Source organism: Odocoileus virginianus, chromosome 28 (assembly GCF_023699985.2).
Source record: "Odocoileus virginianus isolate 20LAN1187 ecotype Illinois chromosome 28, Ovbor_1.2, whole genome shotgun sequence".
Taxonomy (NCBI): domain Eukaryota; kingdom Metazoa; phylum Chordata; class Mammalia; order Artiodactyla; family Cervidae; genus Odocoileus; species Odocoileus virginianus.
Genome location: NC_069701.1, coordinates 32,632,940 through 32,656,202, shown reverse-complemented (window position 1 = coordinate 32,656,202; position 23,263 = coordinate 32,632,940). Strand labels below are relative to the sequence as shown.

Below are 23,263 nucleotides of genomic sequence, written 5' to 3'. Positions count from 1 at the left end.
CTCGGGGTGAAGCTACTGATGAATAACCCAAACCACAAAAATTATTTTGTTATATAGTATTATGAAATTTTAGGAATACATCTATCTCTGTATTAATGTTTTATGCCTTGTATTCTGCGATTCATGAGCTCAAGTTTGGTTAGCTAGGTATTGGGGATGAGAGAGGGGCATTGTGGAATGTGGGGTGAATGTTAAAGTGTATCAGGCCATCGAAAAAAATGCCCATTTGAGATTAAAACAAGCTGGATTACTGAGCTTGCCTAAACGGTAGGAGGTGTTAGCAGAGTTCATTTAAACACTGCAGCTCGCACTGAGTCTGGAGGTGCATTACCTGCAAGACTGCTTGCAGGTCCGCACCGCTAGGAATGAAGCACCTGTTTGGCGAGCTAGTGCTCTGCAAGATCTCAGCGCCCAGACCTGTTCGCGCTGTGCAGTCACGGCGCCTCCTCACCACCAGGCGGCGCCGTGCAGCGCCGAGCCGAGCCGGTGAGCGGATCGCACGGCGCTCTCCCCGCACGCCGCGCTCCGACTGACGTCGACCCGGAAGTAGTCGCCGGCGCCCGACCGGCCGGCAGCCCTAACAGCAGCAGGGCTGGTGGAGGTTAGGTACCCGGCTTCCCCAGCCAGGCGAGGGCCCCTCCTAGGCGGCGAAGGAGACGCCACCGCGTTCACTGGCGGCGGGGCTCAGCCAGACGGTGCGCGAGTCGGTTGCGGGCACCTCGATGGTGGACTCACTAAATATTCGGTCGGTCTACGGCCCTGCCCGGTCTCCGAGGCCGCAGGTCGCCGACCCCGCACCATGAAGGTCCCAGGGTCTTCCTCGAGGGCAGCGTCCCGGCCGGACGGGGCTGCGGCGAGGCCGAGCCTCCGAGCCGCCCCTGTCGCCCGGCCTTGCCTGTAGGACGTCAGGGCCCGCGACCCGGCTCAGGCCTGACCGGCCCCCGGCTCTTGTGTCCGCGCCACATTAGGCGCCCTCATCGCTGGCTTTGACGTGAGGGAGGGGGGCTCTGGTCCGGGGAGCCCCCGCCCGCCTGCCATGAAGACAGAGACGGAGATCCTGGCGCCGGAGCCCCCGGCCGGGCCAGGCGTCAGTCACCTGCTGAGTAGCCGGAAGCTGCTGGCCCTGGGGGCCGTGCTCGGCTGGCTCCTGGTCATCCACCTCCTCGTCAACGTGTGGCTTCTCTGCCTTCTGTCTGCGTTGCTGCTGGTGCTGGGAGGATGGCTGGGCTCTGACGCCATCGTGGGGGCTTCAGGGCGGCTGCACCTGGAGCGCTTCGTCCCAATGGCCGTCTGCCCCCCAAACCCCGAGGCGGAGAGGCAGCTGGAACAGGAGATCGACCGCACCATCCGGATGATTATGCGGGACTTCGTGTCGTCCTGGTACCGCACGGTGAGCCAGGAGCCAGCCTTCGAGGAGGAGATGGAGGCAGCCATGCGAGGGCTGGTCCAGGAGCTCCGGAGGAGGATGGCCGGGGTGGACAGCCACGCTCTTGCCCAGAGGGTTCTGACTCTCTGCGGTTGTCATCTACAGAGCTATATTCAGGCGAAGGAGGCCTCAGGGAAACAGAGTGGCCCAGGGGAGCCCTCCAAGCTCTGGGAGGCTTACTGCCGGGCCAGCGCTCCACATCCTGCAGTGCAGAGCCCTAGCGCTGAGGTCACCTACACACGGGGCATCGTGAACGTGTTGCTTCAAGGACTAGTGCCGAAGCCGCACTTGGAGACCCGGACCGGCAGGCACATAGTGGTGGAACTCATTACTTGCAATGTCATCTTACCGCTGATCAGCAAGCTCTCGGATCCGGACTGGATCCACCTTGTACTCGTGGGCATCTTCTCCAAGGCCAGGACTAAGCCAGCAGGAGTGGCTAATCCACGCTGCCCAGCCAGTGCCCTGGAACAGCCCTCAGTGCCCGCATCTCTGCCGCTGATTGTCGAGGTCCAGGGTCTCGCAGAAGCCCCTTCTCCAGCAGCAGCCCCGATGCTCCTAAGCTGTAGTGAGCCAGATGGGCCTTCACACCCCTCCCCAGAAGTTGAAGAAGGCCATGAAGCGCTGGAGGGAGATCTGGGGGGAGTGCTCGAGGAGAGAAAAGTCGGAAACAGCTCTTCTCGTTTCCTGCAGCCTCTGTTCTTGTCTGAAGATGCAGAGCTGGAGTCCCCGTTGTCTGAACTGGGCAAAGAAACCATCATGCTCATGACCCCAGGCCCCTTCCTCTCTGCCAGGATTCAGGATGCCCTGTGTGCCCTCGGGAGCTCCCAGCCTCTGGAGCCTAAGGATGGCAAGGGACCCGAAGGAATAGAAGGAGCGGAAGCTGAGGAGGGTCCAGGAACAGAAACGGAGCCGGGCCTGCTTGCCTCCATGCTGAATTCCTGCCCAGAAATCCAGATTGACACAGCGGACAAGGAGGGAGAGCAGGGAAATGGCGCCTCTCTCACAACTTTGCTGCCCAGTCCGGAGAGGATATGTCCCCCACGCCCCTCGTGTTTAGAGAAGGATCTCACCAATGGTGGGAGCTCCCTGGACTCCAGTCTGCCACAGGTCCTGCTTTCCTCCTCTCCACCTGGACCCCTCAGCTCAGCCACCTTCAACTTTGAGCCCCTGGGCAGTCCAGATGGCCCCGTGGTCATCCAGAACCTTCGCATCACTGGCACCGTTACTGCTCGAGAGCACAGTGGCTCCGGTTTCCACCTGTACACGCTCTACATGGTGAAGGTAACAGACTTAGTGCGCAGCCACCTCTCTGGTCTGGGAATGGACTTGGAAAGCAGTCAGTGAAGCCAGTGTTTTGAGGGAGGAAGTCTGCTCTTAGTTTGCTCTGGTTAATTCAACCAGTGTCACTGTGGAGGGTCTGAAGCCCATGAGTAGGCTTCCATGACACTCTCGCAGACCGTCCTAGAATCTCAGGGCTCTCACTGTGTTGGGAATCATATTTTTCTAATGGATACAGCCCAGAAATCCTTTCCAGGCTCCTTCCTTGCTAATTTCTTTTTTAAATACTAACATCCTTTATACTTTGTTTTAGAAAGGAAGATTGTTTACCTGTATATATCACGAAAGGTGGCAAGTCCCTCTCCCCGGAGATGTTTAAGTGTGGTAGTAGGAACTGCTTGGCAGAAGTGATAGGAAGGGGGTGCCTGTATCAGGTGGCTGGTTTGATTCAAGCAGCATCTCCCTAAAGCTGATTTTGATAGAGAGAAAGTCGCTCAGTTGCACTATACAGTCCATGTAATTCTCCAGGCCAGAATACTGGAGTGGGTAGCCTTTCCCTTCTCCAGGGGATCTTCCCAACCCAGGGATGGAACCCAGGTCTCCCACATTGCAGGCAGATTCTTTACCAGCTGAGCCACAAAGGAAGCCCAAGAATCCTGGGGTGGGTAGCCTATCCCTTTCCAACAGATCTTTCCAACCCAGGATCAAACAGGTCTCTTGCATTGCAGGCAGATTCTTTACCAGCTGAGCTATCAGGTTTTGATATAGGCTGCCTCCAAGTTTCCCAGAGAGTTGTATTTTTAAAAAATAAGGAATCCTGGGACCCATTCTTTCTTGGGAAATTCTCATTAAAAATCCATTAGCACCCATCAGAATCCATATTCTGACAGCAGGTTCTGCAGCCCAAGAGATTCTGAGGCCTAGCCATGTTTGGAGACGTACTTATATCATATAGTGTCCTTCACGGAGTAGAATAGCCACAGAGAGCATCATTGCTCTCAGGGGCTCTGAATGTGAGAGCCCTCACCTGAATTCCACAGGCATCTCTTATCTAGGCCTTTCCTTCTCAGTACTGGCCTGAGAGATTGCTTTGCTCATTCCAACTCATAATGAACACCCCTGTCTGCCTCTAGACAAGCTTTCAACACCAGCCTCAGTCTCATCACTCTTCCACTGCTTGCCCACAGAGTACCTTAACCAAACAGGAACACTAACCTACTCCTGATGAGAACAAGCACATGTATCCTTCTCCCACAGTGTTCATTGTATCTTACACAGCCCCCCCCTGTAGGTATGAAGTTGCAGCTTTCATGCTGTTCGGGGCATTCTCTCTGGGGGGACATTCAGCACTGCTGTCTTTTCCCACATGCCAGCCCTCCTCACATATGAAGACAGCTGACTGTGACCCCATAAAACATCTCCAGTCTTCACATGTCTTCTCATCATACAGACAGATGATCTGTACTTGGGAAGAAAGAGTCAGTGTCGCTCCAAGATTAGTAATTAATCAGCCCCAAGCAGAACAAAAACACATGTTCCTTTAGTGTAGTCCAGGCAAACAAATGATTGTTGTTTCTCAGCTGTTTTGGATTATTTGTTCTTCCCTCAAGTAATGTAGACAATCACTGGTTTGAGGATAATGACAAGATGGTTATCTCCCCATAACACCCAGCCTCATAATTTAGGGGTGAGAGAGCCGGTATCATTATCAGTGTCGTACTGTTTTATCCTCCGTCTTTGGGATTTGAAAGTGGCTGTAATGTTTGCAGGGAGAACTTTGAGGTGGAAGGAGGAGTGAAAGGCAGTAGAATTTCATTTCCCACTTCCTGGACCACCTCTGTTGGGAAAGGCTTCTCATTGCATACTGCAGCTCCCCTGGGATTTGAGCTGTTGGTTAGAGCTTAGAGAGGCAGTCAGACCTGAGAGGCTCGGGGACAGAACAGGAAGCGCGTGCTCCCTTGACCCTGCCCTGCTCTTACTGTGTGCCAGTGAGCTGGTGCAGCCAACAGACGTTCTCTTGACAGTACGAGACGGCCCTCGACGCTGAGAACAGCGGCGGCCTGCAGCAGGTGGCCTACCACACCGTGAACCGCCGCTACCGCGAGTTCCTGAACCTGCAGACCCGTCTGGAGGAGAAATCGGATCTCCGAAAGTTCATCAAAAGTCAGGAGTTCCCCCAGCCCCAGAATGCCTGCTTGCTTTTCACATCCAGCCACCCTGATCTGAGAGGCTGGAGGCCTGTTGTCTGTGAAGAGGGTGGGAAGGGAGAACGTGGCCTTGAGGGTCCCGTGCTCCTTCCGTTTGCTTTTAGGTGTCTGGGGTTTTAGTGCTGGGCAGCACTCATGACATGCTATCCAGGGTACTGTTTTGCCTCTGAATGCCTTGTTCTGGGGCCCCATCCAGTTTAAGCTTAAGAAAGAAACTTTCATATTTCCACCTGTGCCTGTGAGGAGTTAAACAGGTTCATAGACTGGTTGCTGTTAAATATTAAACTGTTTTCCAGAAATCCTTGCCACCTTTCCTTTAATGACATGCTTCTTGGTGTGCCGTTTGGTTCTCATAAGGCACAGGAACAATAAGAAAACATAAAATTTAATTCAAACCATAAAAACTGGTGAGCAGCTACTCTGTTTTTTAAGAAAATGCCAAGTGAAAATGAAAGTTGCTCAGTCATGTCTGACCCTGACTATATAGTCCATGGAATTCTCCAGGCCAGAATGGTGGACTGGGTAGCCATTCCCTTCTCCAGGGGATCTTTCCAACCCAGGGATCAAACCCTGGTCTCCTGCATTGCAGGCAGATTATTTACCAGCTGAGCAGCCAGGGAAACCCATGATCACTCAAACATTTTTAATAAGTTGTGGCATAAATCATGGATTTCAGTTATAGGTTTTCTTTCTTAATAGCAATAGTTAATACTGAAAATATATGCCTGGTTCTCTACTAAGCATGTCATACATATTAGCTCATTTAGTTCTAATAACAGTCTACAAGATGGATACTATCATTATCCTCATTCTACAGAAAAAAGCAAAGATTAAGCAGGTTGCCTAAGGCCATTATTACAGCAGAGATTGGAGCCAAAATTTAAACTTGGGCAGTTAGGCTTCAGGGCTGTTACGCATCACTACTATAGTGAACTCTTATGCCTTAATATTATCATGAATAATGAAAGTAGGCTGTCTGTATTATGTCCTTGGGTTATATCTCTAACTCCTAAAATAAAAAAAATCCCATGGAGGGGAGGCCTCAGGGGAGGGACTCTGAAGGGATGAGGCCCAGGCCTTGGTACCCAGCTCCCACCCCAACCTCAGGTCACTTCTCAGCTCAGTTCACAGGTGAAGGGAAAAATCCCCACGAAATACATTTGGCATTTGTGTCTTATATATGTGATGGGTAATAAATGGACTAGTTCTTAGTAAATGTTAATCAATTAACTTTTTTTTTTTTTTTTTTAAGATGTGAAGGGCCCCAAAAAGCTCTTTCCAGATCTTCCGTTTGGAAACATGGACAGTGACAGGGTGGAAGCCCGCAAGAGCCTCTTGGAATCATTTCTCAAGGTCAGCATCCTGTGCTGCCACTGTAGCCGCCAGACTCCCAAACCAAGGTGGGGAGACCCGGGGCCTGGAGTTTCTCTCTGAAGTCCTTCTCGTGTCTTTGCAGCAACTCTGTGCCATTCCTGAGATCGCTAACAGTGAGGAAATGCAGGAGTTCCTTGCTCTCAACACAGATGCTCGTATTGCCTTTGTCAAGAAGCCGTTTGTGGTCTCCAGAATAGACAAGGTATGAGTGGGACTGCGTGCTCAGCCTGTTTCTCACGGGGAGCGGGGGAGGCATGTTTGAAAGGTAAGGGAACCGGGGGAAGGGGGAGCAGCACAGAGGAATAAGTGGAACATGGACTGGGGTTTTGCAGACCTGCTACTAGTCCTGGTGAGGTCAGCATTGCTGAATGACCATCAGCAGCCATGAGTGTCAGTACTCTCAACACTGTAAGCGTGCACAGGTCTCCTGGGGATGTCATGATGCTGTGATTCCAGGGAAAGGGTGCAAGCATCAGTCCTCATCTCCACGGACAGGCGGGGGCAGGAAGGCCTCTTATGGCGATGAAGGTCATTCCCAGTGTTGGTCACTCAGGATGGTGCCCTTAGGCCAGACACCGAGCTGGATTTAGATTTGTGTAGTGATTCTCTGCTGGAGAACAAGTTCCCAGATGGTATCTCGGAACCTTTGGAGACGGTAGTAGAACATTTGAGCACCACGCTGGAGCCTGTGAGCAGTGGTTGCTCACTGATTCTCACATCTCCAGGACAGAAGTCTGAGGTTTGTGCTGATCAAAAATGCATGTGTTGTAAGAGGTTAGAAAGCACTGACTCTTTGGCAGAAGAGAGGGGTCTCCTCTTCAATCTAGACTTTAGGAGATAAAATGATAAAGTGGGACTTCAAGTGAGGGATGTTCGGAGACATTGACTGCTATAAGAAGACTGCAAACTAGGAAGGGATAAACGAGGTGAAACCTTGGAGTTCCTTGCAGGTTTGCTAACCCATGCTGATGTGTTCCTTCACTGATTTTCTTTTTTTTTTTTTTTACCTTCACTAATTTTTATTTTCACACCTGCTCCCTGGGCGCCCACTCAAAGCCATGCACTGTACTCATTGCTAATGATATGAGAGTGAGCAGGTACGGCTCTCCCGGCAGACTAGCATTCTGTGAACCTGGAGAGCGAACTGTGTTTTCTCAGCTACATTCTCCACATCCATGCAGTTCGCTGTGTTCTTTCCCTGAGTTGCTGTCCCCTGGTCTCACTGCGGTCCCCCTTGACCATTTCAGTCTTGCCTTGGCTGTGCCGGCTGTGCTCCCCAAGGAGGACTAACAGGATAAGACAAAGCAAGCATTGTGCTGCTCTGAGTCAGCAATGTTGATTAATAGCGAGAGTTACTAAAGGAGAGGTCAATGTTTCCTTCCATCTTGTTGATATTTTAGGGTTTCATTTGTTCTTTCTTTTTAGCAAAAATCTGTATGTCGTTTTCCCATTCTGAGAAATAGAGATAGCTCTTACTCTTCAGCAAAGATTGTTTTATTTCATCTGTATAAATAGAGAAGTTTGTATGAATTCCAGATCCTTTACTTTAACCAGAGTGATATTTGCCATTCTTTCTGTAGTTAAAGAAGAGGAATTGTTTGAACTAACTGGAAAACCAGTTTTTGTTGTTTTTTTTTATCGTAAAAGTTTTTAGACTATTCCTTATTTTGATAATCCTTTTCACTCCTCCTTTTCTTTGTATATTCTTACCTGTATCACTTCCCCTTTGTCACATCTTGGTGAAAGTATTATCAATTTGAAAACTAAAAATCATTCTTCTGTATGAAAAGAAAGAAATTGGAAGTGAAAAGCATTTCACCAGCCTGCAGAACTCCCAGATTTTGATTTGTCATGTTATTTTGGCTTCTTTTCCCATGGACTCCATCGTCTGTCTTAACTCTGTGAGGAAGAAGGTTTTCGTGGCTGTGGAGGAGAGGGGAGAGAGTTGCCACTGAGACATCAGCTGGTATCTCACCATGCGCGGGGAGAAGGCTCTGCTAGACCGGGCAGCTGGCTGCTCGTCCAGGGTGCAGAAAACACCTGAGACAGCTGCTGCTGCTCGGCGGTGCCTGTCTAACCCCTCTTCTCTGACCCCTGCAGATGGTGGTGAGTGCTATCGTGGACACGTTGAAGACAGCGTTCCCTCGCTCTGAGCCCCAGAGCCCCACAGAGGAGCTGAGTGAGGCCGAGACAGACAGTAAGCCCCAGACAGAAGGCAAGAAGGCTGCCAAGTGAGACACCCTTCCCAGTTCTCAGGGGATCCCCAGTTTTCAGTCAAAGCCCATCCCTGGCCTTAGGTCCTAGAATAGAGGGGAGGGGTCGTCTGTGCCTGTTTTTATGCAAAGTCAGACTGTGGCCCAAGCCCAAGGTCCTGCGGAGGTAGCCTGGCGTCATGTTGGTCTTGCCCTGGGAGTCCAGGGCCCAAACTGACCAGGTAATTTTGACTAGAGGGAAAACTCTAGAATATGGATGTTCTTTTTTTCTTTTTCCCTTGGGAAATTGAAGCGTTTCTTTTCTTTTGAGAATGAAGGCTTACCACTGATCTCCGTTTGTCACGGTTTCTGGCTCGGGAGTCCAGTACACTAGCAGTAAAGAGGAGCGGGCTAGGAGGGGCCCCTTGAGGGGTCACTGGTCACTGCCACTGCTCCAGCCTGCACTGGCAGCTCTCACAGCCAGCAGGCGGAGAGGAGGGGCACCCCGCTTCCCTTCCCGGACACCTCCTGTGTGTATCCGGGCCGTTACAGAGACAGTGCTGGTGGGAGGCAGGGGGCTGGAGGATGTTTATGTGTCTGTCTCACTGTCTTTTTCTCTGTGTTCATGTCTTATGGGCTGGCAATAACCCTCACAATTCTTAGCCTTTTTTCCCCCCTCACTGGGCCCGTAGTTTGAAGGGTAACCATGTTGCCTGTGCTTATAAGAACCCTATTTCTAGCAACATTGAGGTTAGCCCTCGTGATTCCTTCTCTGGTTTTATCTGGAACACAAGGGGAATGGTGGATGTGCAAAAAGGTGTGAAGAACAAAGACAACCTTGGTCTGTGGCACTTGTCTATTTAACTTTCAACAAATTTTTAACGAGTGCACAGTATGTGCTAGCCACTCTTCTAAGCCTGTGGGATACAACTGTGATGGACAAGTCCTTATTTTACATTAGCAAAAGCCCATTCACAGGCGCATTGTAAGCATGTGTGTGTGTGTGTGTGTGTGAAATCGCTCAGTCGTGTCCGACTCTTTGTGACCTCATGGACTGTAGCCTACCAGGCTCCTCTGTCTATGGGGTTCTCCAGGCAAGAATACTGGAGTGGGTTGCCATTTCCTTCTCCAGGGGCTCTTCCCAACCCAGGGATCAAACCCCAGTCTCCCGCATTGCAGGCAGACGCTTTATCCTCTGAACCACCAGGGAAGCCCTATTGTAAGCATAGCTCAGTGCAAGAGTTGGACTGTGTGTAAGAATGTTTATTGTTTGGGGGATTTCAGAGTGAGGTGTCTCTTGGCAACTCTGACCACCGTAAGCTTCCAAGAATAAGTGTGGACATGCCTGTTTTGAGGTATTAATACTTGTCAGCCCTTCGTAGACCTTCAAGACCATGAATTACACACTGTTTCTACTCTTTGTTTCTGTACCAGATCCAGATTGAGGTTCTCATCCAGTAAAATTGCTCCAGCACTGAATATAACTGAGGCACATGAGAAGGTTCTCTACTGTCTCCAGGACAGCGGTGTGGTGAGAATCCCTAGAGAATTCTTGGGATCATCAGTTAGGAGGTCAGTCCTGCCATTATAGGCAGTTGGGATGTTCTCCAGAATCAGAAAGGAGTTGGGTGCCTTCCTAAAGGACTCAACCTACATCCGGGTTGGTGGTTTTTATTCTAGGAGTATTTTCTCAGACTGGTTTGGAATTCCTGTGAGTTCTGGGCTGGTCGGTTGGCTTCTCAAGGGGGGTGGGCTTCTCAAGGGTAGTAGGCTTGGGATAATAGATGATAGAATGAGAAAGCCAGCTCCTGGAAGGAAACACGATTTTTGTAGCAAACGAAATGACGGAGGCATTGTTCTCCTTGCAGTTTAGGTTAAAACAAGCACCTTTTCCTTAGTTGGTCACAGGGTCAGTGGGGTCTTCTGCTCAAGACACGTGCAGGGAAGTGATGGGAGCCACAGTGAGGCAAGTGCCCCCCACTCCCTGCACCCTGCCTATGACACAGCCCTTGCTCTCTCCTCAGGAGTCAGAGACCCTCTCTGTGTCTGGGATGGAATCCTTTATTGAAAAACAGGCAAAGTTACTAGAAGTGCAGCCAGCAGACGCTCCCGGAAGAGATTCTGAACAGACCGCTGAGGGGTGTGTGGGCGGTCGCGTGTCAGATGCTCCCTCTCCAGCCCAAGGCCTCAGCAGCAGTGATCCAGGTGAGTGACAGTGGGGAGCCTAGCGTGTCCGCTGGCTTATGACTGTTGGGCGGCTCTGTCGGGTGCCAGGGCACAGAATGGCACAGTCCCAGGGCTGAGTGGATCAGAAGAACTCAGGGCGTAAGCAGGGTGTCCAGTCCAGCGAGGTAAGGCTCATGCTTCTGTTAATAGTAGTGTCATTATTTAAGTTGTTCCTAATGGACTTCAAGGAGATCCAACCAGTCCATCCTAAAGGAGATCAGTCCTGGGTGTTCATTGGAAGGACTGATGTTGAAGCTGAAACTCCAATATTTTGGCCACCTGATGTGAAGAGCTGACTCATTTGAAAAGACCCTGATGCTGGGAAAGATTGAGGGTAGGAGGAGAAGGGGACAGAGGATAAGATGGTTGGATGGCACCACCAACTCAATGGACATGGGTTTGGGTGGACTCTGGGAGTTGGTGATGGACAGGGAGGCCTGGCATGCTGCGGTTCCTGGGGTCGCAAAGAGTTGGACACGACTGAGCAACTGAACTGAATGTACATTGGCATTATCTTGGGATTGCTCCCTTCATTGAGAACCTGTCTTCTTGGGTGTCTGTGTTACCACTTTCCGGTCTTCCTGTCTCTCCTGTCATCCCTCCTGTGTTCCTTCTGTCAGCTCCTCAGCCTTCCAGAGTTTCATTCTGTCCCTACTCTGCACACTTGTCCTGTGAGCGCCTCTGTTGATCACTGTCAGCCCTGACATGTGTGCTGGTGATGCCTCAGTCCTGGAGGTGTGTTTCCGCTTGCCTACCGGAAATCTCCACCTAGGTGAACTGTGTGCTCAGTCTGTCCGTCGTGTCTGACTCTGCGACACCATGGACTGTGGCCTGCCAGACTCCTTTGTCCGTGGGATTTCCCAGGCAGGAATACTGGAGTGGGCTTGCCATTCCCTACTCCAGGGGAATCCTCCTGACCCAGGGATTGAACCCGCATCTCATGTGTCTCCTGCATTGGCAGTTGGATTCTTTACCACTAGTACTTCCTGGGAAGCCCAGATGTACTGCAGGGCAGCTGAAATACAGCTTGCACAAAATGGAATTTCTCTTTTCCTCTGGATCTGTTCCTTCTGTTGTGTTCACTGCCATGGCCAACAATGCCACCTGCTTACCCAGGGTAGAGCAGAGGGAGGTGAGGTGAGGACACCGCTCTGTCCTCAGGAGCATTTGAGGCAGGTCAGGTGTGCTTCCTGGAGGTCAGTGTTCTCTGCAGAGGGCGAGTTAGGAAGCCTGGATACTGGTAGATATGCTGTGCTAGAACTTATGAGAACAAAGACTTTCAAATCCCGCAAGACAAAGGCTTCCCTTGCAAACAAAAGATCACAAAATCCTGGGCTTAGAAGAGGAAAAAAGGCTGACTTCACCATTGTTTCTCAGGCGCCCACGTTCAGTCCGCACTGTGGACCTCAGCTCAACTCTGTGAAAGATGGAGTTTACAACCCCAGCTCTTCACACACGTCTCACTGGTTAAGTAAACCAAGTGTTAATGAGAACAAAAGCATCAAGAGAACTATGAGAAATTATAGATAAGATGGGATGGGTAAGATAATGTAATTTCTAGCCAAAATCAAGTCTTTAAATGTTGTGCATTATCTCTCTAAAGGGGTCATTTATTCCTGTGCGGTTCTTTTAGCCCTGAGAGGCTCCACGTGCTGTCATGGTAGATAATTTACCACTTTCCCCGAGAGGACCTGGGACCTTGTTGCTTTCACTTATTGTTGCGGCTGTGACCACTTGTCACCACATGGTGGCAGCCCTGCGTGTGTTCATGCTAAGTCTCTTCAGCGGTGTCTCTGCAGCTACATGGACTGCAGCCCGCCAGGCTCCTCCGGCCATGGGATTCTCCAGGCAAGAATCCTGGAGTGGGTTGCTGTGCAGCTCTAGGTACATGCTAAACTTGCAAAGAGAAGAGAATTGAAGAGGGACATTGAGGAATGCTATTTTTCCAAGGAGCTGAGTATCACATTTCAAGCAAATAACCAGAAAGCAGACACATCAGCTCCTCTGCCCCCTTGAAGTACAGAAAAAAAGGAGAATATATACTTGATGGGATTAAGAAGAAAGTAAGATTCAGTTCTAGCACATTTACCTGAGTTGGACATCGTTCACATTCTACAAGAACCCTTAACTGAGCAGTGCTTGGGCACGCTTGCACAGAGAAAACCCACTGGCCCTAGACTAATACAGTTACTGTTGTGATTAATTATAACTTTAATCACAGCTGTAGTGCCAGATAGAAGAGGATTTTTTCAGGAACACTCTGTAGTTCTGGGGCAGTCTCCTGAAAGGCAAGTCAGAGGTGACAGGGGGACCCCATGAACAGGGTTAGAGAACAGACGCTTCCATCCATAGAGTACATCTGTTTGAAAAAGTTCTGCTTAGCGTGGGTATGAGCGTGTTTGTGGCCCTTGCCGTCTTTGAAACAGGAAAGAAATGAGTAATCATCATGGCCTTTTACCAAAAGTGCAGTGTTCTTCCCAGAACCACATGTTATCTCAAAATCAAACTGAGGTCTCCTGGATCCTAACCCTCAGCTCTGTGTAATGGAGTTGCTTTCAAAGCCACTTGCTTATGGAAAACAAGTCCCACATCTGCTGCCCCGCACATTTCCCTGCTGCCCTGCGGAGGCGAGTGGATGGAAGGGAAAGGGACCGGGCCTTGCCAATTCCAGTTTGTCACCAGTTGTGAGCTCTTACTTGGAACAAAATGTGTTCAGCTGCCTGGGGGAAATACAGAAGAAACAGCAGGAAAGTAGGCAAAATAGTTATATATAAAATCTTTTTAAAGATTTTATAAATAAAAAATTACTCAGTGACTTAGGAACATAAATTGTAAGGAAAGACAGAACCTACCACTGAACTTTGTAGAGATGCAGTAAATGTCTCTTGATTTGGCTACAGATAGATTACACAAATGTGAGATGGCTGACATAAAGGTGGAGCAGACCCAGGGCCCTGAAATGTGTCCTCAAGTGTGGGTCTCTTCCGAGTTACTCCAGATGCCTTTTCATCCCCAGGAACAGAGACCGAGTTGGCCGACACAGCCCTGGACCTGCTTGTTTTGCTGCTCATGGAACAGTGGCGATGGCTGTGTACAGAGAGTGTGCAGAAAGTCCTTCATCTTGTCTTCGGGACCCTGATCCAGAGGTAGGCCTGCTGGGTGCCCCTTCAGGTTAGAGCCTCAGGTTGGACGGAGGTGGGAGGTGGTTCCTGATTTCTGACCTCGAGAGGGAAAGTGTAGAGTCCAGGAGACTGCAGCCAGGAGAGACCCAGGGCTGCGGGGTGACACGTGCTGCAGGGCATCACGTGGTCGTCTGAGGTGCGGATGGGCCTGCTCCTGCAGGAGCCCCGGCATCATCCCCTGAATTCAGGCGCTGTCTCAGCTGAGCTCCTCCTGCGCCAGGGTCAGCTTTCCCCCAGGTTACCCCCAAGCCCCGTACTGCTCACCTTGTTACAGTGGACGCGTCTTCACCAACAGTCACTGTGTGTACAATCACCGTGACTACCAACAACGAGGAAGAAAAGAAAACCATCGTGTACTCCCTAGTAAAGATGAGTTTCTCCAGAAGGGGTGGACATAGTCACAGCTGGAGAAGCACTGATGCGTGGTGGTGGGAATAGGACACTGAGATTTAAAATTTGCATTATATGATCCCAACACCAGTTGAATTTCCTGAAAAACTTGTATGCAGATGGAGTTTCTAGTGCTGGCTTCCTAACTGTGAAACTGATGCAAGCTTTGCTCAACTGAAGGAGTCCAGGGACACTGTCTCTGAACCAGACAGACACACACAGTGCTTGAGCTGTAGCCGCTCATGCTTTGACCTCTTCCGTGTGAGACATCCTGGCAGATCCCAAAGTTGGGAGCCAAGTCCTAAACCCTTCTGTTAGTGTGTGTCTCATGCTAATAGGTCACTCTGAAACTAACAGTTTTATTAAAAAAAAAGAATTATGTCTCTGTTCTACAATAAGTAGAAAATCCATTAACATTAACTTTCCTACTGGGCAACTGTCTTGGTCATTTTCCTTTATTCATTGAGAAAATATTAAGGTCTGGTCAGTAATGAACAAAACAGACATGGGTCCCTCCTTTCACTTGTTTTATGGTGTAATGAGGGTGAGAACTGAGGGCCTTATCCATGTTCAAGTGAGTACTTGGTGGAGGCACAAATCTCCCCGGGCGTTCCACAGCCCACATTCTTATCCACTGTAGCATACTACTGCTCTGCTGTGTGTCGTCTCTCTGAGCTTCGGAATCGTCATGGTGTCAGTCTGCAGGTGTCTGTGTGCATGGAAAGTGTTCCAGTACATGTTAGGTCTTCTTTCTTGCGATTCAGAAAAATGGAAGGATAAGGAGTGTGTTCTCTGTCCGATTCCTCCAGCTTGTGGCCCCCAGTTCCCTCCCGTTCAGGGTGCCCCACCCAGGTCAGTCTCCAGCTGCAGCCTCCACTGCTGCTGTTGCTCTGTGCTGTCTGACCCGCACAGGACCCGTTCTCTCAGCAGTACGGCCTGTGAGGCCTTCCCCGGGGGATCTGGTGCCCGTGACCAGAGCGTCTGCGGGTCTGGCAGCAGGAGGCAGCCCCCAGGCCCCCTGCAGCACAGGTCTGTCCCGGGGCAGCAGTGTCCTCCGGGCACTCCTGCTTCCCCGCGTGCAGAGCTGCTGGAGTCAGGGCTGCCCTTCCTCACGAGAAGAGCCTGGAGTCAGGCTCAGTTCATCCCCTCTCCACCCCCGTACCCTGACAGTTCCACGGGAACCGCACCTCGGGTTAGCTGGGTGGATGGCTGTCTGGTGAATGTAGCGCATGCCCTAAACAACATCAGAGAGGGCGCTTATGGCTGAATCCCCCTTGACCTGCTTCTCTTTTCAGTTAAAAAAAAATGGATGTCACCTTTTTCTGTTGTGAAAGGGAAAAAATTTTGAATGTTTTAGTGAATTTGAATGAAGGTTAAGTGAGGATGTCAGAAGAACAGAGTTTTGTGTCTTGGTACTTCTGGACAGTTCTCCATGACTGTGGTCTGTTAACCTTTGTTCACCCTACATGTTTTCAGGTGATGACATTTTGTACTTGTTGACTTGCCTCAAATCTCTTCCTGTCGGAACTTTATTCTTAAGACTACTTAGTTTTGTATGAGCTGCAGCAGAAACAGGAACCCAGCTGTTGACACCTTCCTCGCCCTGGGCCTCTACAAATTAGAGTTAAATGAAGAGTCTCATCTTCTTCATTTCACTGCCTTTCATCTTCTCTATGAAGCATTATTCCCAGCTTTTTAATGATACACTTGACCTTCTCCTCAAGTATCTTGTGCTGGGTTACATTGTTCTTGAAGCTTCCTTAAGACAGCAATCAGGAGGTCATGGAGAAGGAATCTCTCCCAGCACCCCCTCCAGCGGCTCCAAGGACCTGATGCCTGTGGCCCATGGTCTGTACCAGCAAGTTGTGAGTGCCGGCTCCCCAAGGAAGAGACAGGGCTTATTTCAGGTTCAGAGTGTAGACGTTGATGGTCTTACTAGCTTCAGGATCCACCATCCAGCCAACATCTGTGGAGAGCTGACTTTGTGTAGATGCTGCGCCAACATCATTTAATTCCCTCAGAAGCCCTGTGAAAGAGGCCTTACAATCCCTACTTTAAAGGTGAGGCAGCTAAGGCTTGCAAAGAATCATGATTGTTAGGTCAAGATCACAGAGCTAATAAGTATGTACAGGCAATTCGACCCCAGGTTTGTCTGATGATCGGCTGCAGGATCAGACGTTTGCCCTATGACTTGAGAAGATAAAAGCCAGCCCCCAAGTCTTTGACTCAGAGCAGCCCACATCACCCAGGAGGAGACTGCCAGTCAGTTTGTAAAATGAAAACTGCGTTTGAATGTGCGTCCACTCACATACGACACAGAGTCCTCTGCGGCACCCTAAAGCCAGACTCTGTCACTTGTCCCCTGGACAGCTTGCATTTTTATTTTTAAAGAGGCCGGCACAGTGCTGAATTCCTGGGCTCTCTTTGCTTCAGTAAGCACATACTCTGGAATGTGATACCTCCCCAAAGCTGCAGCACCCCTTCCACCTGTCCTTACTACCCCCAGAGAGGTGTGGTTGGTCCCTGCCGGGTCAGGGTGGACCTCTCCCAGGCTGTCCCCAGGACTGAGGCCCAGGAGGCAGCATCATTGCTCTTTATCTCTGAAACCGCATGCTGCTAAGCTGCATCCATTTGCAGAGCACCTGGATTCTCTTAAGTTCTAAAGAGAAGGAGAGTCGATGTTGATGCCATGAGTACCTGCTGCCACTTTTCTGGTTGACCTGGACACACTGCCATCCCAGACAGCATCTAGAGTTAAGACGCTTCTCCTTTTAAAAATGTCATCATTGTCCAACCTCCAGCATTATCATCTCCAAGAAGACAAGTGCATTTCTTCTGCTTCCAGCTTTCTGTGTTCTCCTTGATCCCTCTAAAGACCCATATACATAACTGCCGAGGACGCCAGGGACTGCTCCCAGCTCCGAAGCATGCGTGCTGTCACTTTTTTCCCTCTCTCGCACATATTTAGTCTCCACACCACCCTCCCCCCACGCCCCCGCCCAATCCCTCTGTCCTTGGCCTGCCAGGGAAAAGAGAGTAAATTCAACCTCATGACCCCTCCTTCCAAGCCAGGGTTGGAAGAGTTTGAGCCAACTGTGTAAATCTCCCTTGATTGTTGATACTGTGGAGAGAGTGGGGGAAGGGAGCTGGGGAGAAGTTAGATGCCCAAAAAAGGCATTGTTAAGTCAAAGGCAAGTCTGCACGCATGCGCGCCTGACCTCATGTGTCAGCTTCTGTGCTGGGAACATCCAATTATGTAAGAGGGAGTGCTCCTTATTTGGAGTTAGAATCAAAAGGAGGGGAGAGGGGTGGGGGGAGCAGTCTAAGCCAAGGCGTGAATCCAGCTTATGCAGACCACTCATTCAGAAAGCAGGAGAAGCTGACAGTGTCCCTGAGTGCGTCAGAATCAGGTTTAGGGACTGGAACACTCAGACACTGGCTGGGTAGGAAAGAGAGAGAGAAAGGAGAGAAAACTGTGCTCCATTGATGGGAGAAGGTATGGGGCAGGAGCATCCAGCCACGGTCAAGGGTGAGATTATTCTGGAGTCCTGATGTAGAGCGAAGGAATGAGAAGAAGCTGGCCCGGATCCCCGCCTGGGTGCCCAGAGCAAAGCCATGATAAAAATACGAGCCAGGCTAACAGGAGTACACGAGTGCCACCTCCCGTGGCCCTGCCCTCCCCATGGCCCCAGAGATGGCAGCAAACACATTCCTGGTGTCTGTGTCTGCGTCAGGGTTTCTTAAAGAGTATGAGTGAGTGAGCGAATGAGTGTGTGTGTGTGTACTGAGGGCACGTGGGAATAGAGCAGTGTGGCAGATGGGTGGGAAAAAAAGAGAAAGTTGTGTGACCTGTGGACGTAGGCGAGTAGAAAAGTACACGAAGTCAGGAAGTAGATAGAGAAGAAGAAGAAAAAGAATATGTCAGGTTATGTTTGAGCAGGCTGTGGGTCCAGGAGAAAATTCAGTGGTAAGCTCTGAACCCCGCGCCAGGCCATGGGATCGTCTTCCAAGGGGAGAGGTCTCTACGGGCCATCTCCCAGGCAAGGTCAGGAGATGGTGCATGGGTGGCATGTGTGCCCATTGCAGAGGGCCGTGCTGGCAGCGGGCAGTTACAGTGATGGCCAAGAATTCTCGCCGTCCATTCTCTGGTCACTCCACAGCCTTGGGTGTTCTCTGAGTGGGATCCACGCAGAGGCCTATTTCTCAGTGGGCATGTCTAAGTAGCAGATAGATAAATGGTCTTCCTGGTGTTGATTATGTCTTACGGGCAGCTGCAGGTCCATGACTGAAAGGGCATGAGCAGCTGCACCCGAAAAAGAACTAAATACTACATCAGGTAAGCAGCCGTGGACTTTGTATACTAAGGTGCAATTCAGTTCTCTGAGATAGACATGTATTTTTTAAGTGAGCAAAGTGCTATTCAGATTAACTAATCTTCCCAGAATCCTAGTAAGGGCCACACCCAGGATTCCACCCAAGTCACCCTGGCCTTTAAGCCCATCTCCTTCCCACCACTGCCTGCGGCCTCCCTGCTGAGCAGGCTTCCCCGTGAGGCCGTGGCCACAGGGTTGACCTCGCCTGCAAGTGCCGTGTCCTACTTCTGTCCAAGAGACACATGTTTGATGGTAGCATATAAATTCATTTCCATCCCTGTTTATTCTTAAACACTCCTGGATCAGAAATTATGTAGTCTCCCTTTAGTATCTCTGTCCTGTGTCCTAGTCCCAGTCAGAAAAAGGTTATCACAGTTCTGATTCAGTTTCTCAAGACACATAGATGATGATTTTTTCCTTTGCTCCATAAATTTCCCTTTCAGTTCCGCTCTGGTGCCTTGTGTTATCTTATACCTGATCTCTTTCTGTGCACAGCTTCTATAGAAAAATGCGTACGTTTGCAAGAGCTACAAGATGGTCTCAAACCCGGTCTACTTTTCCTGTCCGGTTACATCCTTGCCCTCTAGTTCCAGCCCTGGCCTGGTTTTTAGGGGCCGAAGTCTGTGTTGTGCAGCGGTGGCTTTGCTAGGTTGTATCATGCTTCCTTAGGAAGAGGAGCACTGCTTGTCCCCCACCTTTTCCATCAGACCTTGAAAAAGGGGAGCTCTGACTTCATAGACTGGGTCAGGATGGGCTTCAGCGGTCTCCGGTTATATGAGTGCCCTCCCTGCCGTATTTCTTAGCGTCTCTTATTCGACCCATCACAGGATCAAAGCGCCCAGCATCTCCTGTGTGTGCTGACAGTTCCTGCCTGAACCGTCTCTGTGGTTGTAACAGCTCGATGTGCGTTTGTACGTCCATGTGTGGTGTATGCTGTTACACTCATACACTCGCAGGTGCAGAATTGACAGCCGTTAAGACAAGACCAAAGCATCATGACGTATTTAAGCATCAAAACCTTTTTTCCAAGTCAAATTATTGGTATCTTGCCAATCTGTAACTACAAAGAGGGGCCTGAAGCAGATTTTAGGACAGGTTCAGACTGTAAGCATCTGGTGGGCAGGCACTGTGTCTTACTCACCATCCTGTTGTAGGCACTTAGCTGTGTACATGGAAGGCACTTTGTAAGTTTTTGTCGAGTGAACATCGCGTGCCCTTCTGGTCGAATCGGTCCCTCTTCTCATCACTAGTGAGAATCTCGGGAGTTCCCTGGCACTGCTGGGATGGGAAACTCAGATGTAAATGGAAACCCCCTTGCCTGCCTCCCCCCAGCTCTTTAGTTGGGCAGCTGCCCCCCGTCCCCCAGAGTCATGGCCACCCCAGCAGCCTTCTCTTTCTTCTCCAGAGGAACAAAGTGCCCTCTTCCATCCTGGGCCTCCCACCTAAGCTTGGACCTTCTGGAAGCTTCTCCTGCTGCTTTGCCTTCTCACCCTCTGTCCTTCCACGTGTGAAAGTAAGGATATGGGCTTTGAAGTCACACAAATCTGAATTTACATCTTCCGTTGAGGCTTGCTGTCTGTGACTCATCTTTGCTTCAGTTACTCTGAGTGGGAGTAATGGTGCCTTGCTCGTGAACTGATGAAGACTTTCGTTGCATGCCTGTCATCCAGTGGCATCAGTAAATGTGAGTTCTTGTCCATCTCTACAAGCCCCACATCCTGTTTCCTTGGGGACTCTTGTTCCCTAGGAAGGTCACACGTCTGCTGTAGGATAGAGAATCTGTTTACATTGCGATGGTTTTTTGGGTGAGGTCTTTGGGGTGAGCTTGCTATGTGATCTTTTAGGAGCAAAGACCCTGTGAGACACATGGCCTCTTCTGCATCCTTCAAATTAGGGTGTCTTTCTCCATTTTAGCTGTCTGTGAACTCCGTCCTGTCCTCCTCACATTCCTACTTAACATCTCTCCAAGTCGTATCCAGAGTTTCAGAACCAGGGAACTACCTTTTAAGCCAGGTACTCCCAACACTCTATTTGCTAGGAAACTAACTTTATTTAGTTCTTATTATGGTGACCTCTTTATAAATAATTTTTGAAAAGTCTTTGTGAGATTTGATACTGTGTCGACTTGCTGACTGCTAGCTCTTCAGGCCTTTTCTCCATCAAGGTCCTTTCAGCCTAAGAAAATAAATAACCCATAAGAATCCATTAGAAATACTGAACAGTGTAAGGTCAAAGGACACAGTATAGACCAAAAACACAGTTTTAAAAAGTCATAAGGATTCTTGAGGGTAACTGTTAGGTAGGCTTTAGAGACAAAATTGTTTAAAGTTAGATCTTGCAAGACGAATCCCTTAGAATGGTTTAGGATAAAGAATGCTCTAGATATTGGAACATTTTTAAAGAGGGAAAGGGACATTATTTCTACTTTTAATAGTTGCCTTTAAACATGTTTTGCATATTTTCAGCCAGCCCCTTTCTGAGAGTGTGTGTGTGTGTGTGTGTGTGTGTGTGTGTGTGTGTGTATGCATGCGCACGTGTGCAGAGAGTATGGAAGGCCTGCTGGACTCTACTGCTTGGGGCAGTGAATTCTCCATCTGGTCTCCAGGTGGCACCACAGGATAAACAATACCTCTTTACAAGTCTCTGAGGCAGCCGCAGTTGTAGTCCTCGCCCTGGTGGTGGTAGTGATGCAACGTTTGCTGTCTTGCCCCACGATCCAGAGGTGGCCTGTGCACGCTCTCCTTTGTGCCCCTGACTCTGTCAGCTGGCTTCTTTCCTCCTCCACCCCCGCCCCTTCAGATGGTTCACTGTTCTGACACATCCCTGCGCCCACCAGGAGAGTAAGTCTTACAGAAGGGGAAACTAAAGCATGAAATGCGGAGTTCGCTCCTTAGCCCCTTCGTTTAGTTCCCTAGACCTGGTAGAGCTTTGTAAGAGGATCCAGAGAAGCCTTTCTCTAACGCATGCACACACACAGAAGCACTCTCACAAACACTTTCACTTTTTCTCCTTTGATCTGGTAACTTTGTGCAGAAGGCAGGGCAGGAGTCAGTCCGTTGCGAAGGAACTCAGAGCCCAGTTCTTCCAGTGTCTCTGTTGCCAAGCCAGCCGCCAGCCTGCGTGTGGCTTCCCAGTGTCGGCACTTGTCACAGCGCACTGTGAGAAGCCTCCGTGGCTCTCTGGACACTGAGCTTTGTTCCCCAGAAGGGTATGGGTCACTTTTATGTGTGGTATGGGGTGAAAACGCTGATGGCTCTTCCAGACAGGAGACTCTGGACTAGGAGAGATTCCAAGAATCATGGAGGGAGTAACTGATTGTGCGGAGCAAGTTCTGCTGTTGCTCTTACTGGGGCCACACAAAAAACAGGCAGATATCAAAAATGTGTGGCTGATTTTTCCCAGCTTTGAGGCCTGTTAGCCCTGATCTCAGAGGTGGTTTATGGTGCATTGATGACAGCCTAGTGTGAGGCTGAGAACAGTTGTCCTGAAGGCCTTCAGAGGGACACAGGTTTGTGTGATCACCTTTGAAACTGGAATCCTGAGTGTCATGACACTCAGTCTAGAACAAATTTCTAAAGATCTCCATATGCGATCAGACTCTCTTATCCCATGAGCGCTGAGCCCCCAAGCGATTCCTTGTTCCATTTGTTAGAAAGATAGCCAGACCTTTGCTGTTGGCCACTTTTTACCCAAATATCCTGCCACATTATTCTCACTAGCTTCAAGTGATGGGTTGGATTCAGCTCAGTGCTGTTCCATCCATCCGGGGCACTTCCGAAAATACACACATGACTCAGTCCTCAAAACCCTTTTGCTTCTGTTTGATTTTCAGCCTCTTCTATCCTCTGGGCCTATTTGTCAGGAAAACTGATGAAAACCTAGACTGTTGGCAGCTGTCTGTCCTTTCTAGGATTTATGGAGCATGGCTGACCCCCTTCTTTGCCCTCCATCTCTTTTCTTCCAGCGAGTGCAGAACCAGGTGTGATTGTGTGGGTTATTCACGATGAATTCTGAGTTCTAGCACAGCTGACTTATTACCCAGTATTCTTCATTTAATATCCACCCTACAGCTGCTGTATTGGCACACAGCTTAATTTTAATATTAGCCTGAATAGAAAGTTCTTATGACTGCCAAACGTTTATGTAGATGCATATAAAATGCTAAATAGAAAGGATTTCTAAATTGTCTACCTTTATTATTGTCCTCCATCAGCACAAATACCTAAGAGCTCGATGTTGTTTTGCTGCTTTAAGTACTGGGACGTTTGCCTTCTTCTCAGCTTAGTGTGAGCTGTGTGCCTTGCTTTAGGCCAGTGTTTGTCCCACTTACAGCAGTGGTTCACTTAGTAACTAATACTTACTGATCACCTACTGTGTGCCAGATGCTGAGTTAAATGATCAAAATTTTAAAAAGACCCCAAGTTCCTACCCTAGGAAGTTTAGTATCCAGTTAGACATGCAATCTTATAAATAGGGAGTTACAGTATAAAGTTATGACTTTACAAACAGCTCTGTTCATGATTAAGAGAACGGACTAAGTAAATTATGAGAAATCCAGGGAGGGTTTATAGAGGAGATGACCTCTGAGGTAGGATTTAAAGGATGAAGGGGA

The 23,263-nt window shown here is 49.6% G+C and overlaps 1 protein-coding gene across 3 annotated transcripts in view; it reads left to right on the top strand.

Annotated features, from left to right (window-relative positions):
- The first annotated feature begins 540 nt into the window (after window positions 1-540).
- SNX19 (sorting nexin 19) overlaps window positions 541-23,263 on the top strand; it is a 34,278-nt gene continuing 11,555 nt past the window's right edge. For 2 of the 3 annotated variants that reach the window (XM_020874668.2, XM_070457421.1), the window contains exons 1-8: window positions 541-2,710; window positions 4,732-4,870; window positions 6,167-6,267; window positions 6,371-6,490; window positions 8,389-8,519; window positions 9,915-10,011; window positions 10,505-10,685; window positions 13,723-13,852. In XM_020874668.2, the coding sequence (XP_020730327.2) occupies window positions 1,037-2,710; window positions 4,732-4,870; window positions 6,167-6,267; window positions 6,371-6,490; window positions 8,389-8,519; window positions 9,915-10,011; window positions 10,505-10,685; window positions 13,723-13,852 (2,573 nt within the window). In that variant the 5' untranslated portion in view covers window positions 541-1,036. Of the gene's footprint in view, window positions 2,711-4,731; window positions 4,871-6,166; window positions 6,268-6,370; window positions 6,491-8,388; window positions 8,520-9,914; window positions 10,012-10,051; window positions 10,141-10,504; window positions 10,686-13,722; window positions 13,853-23,263 lie in introns of those variants that run through there. The other variant, XM_020874670.2, reaches the window with a different exon arrangement.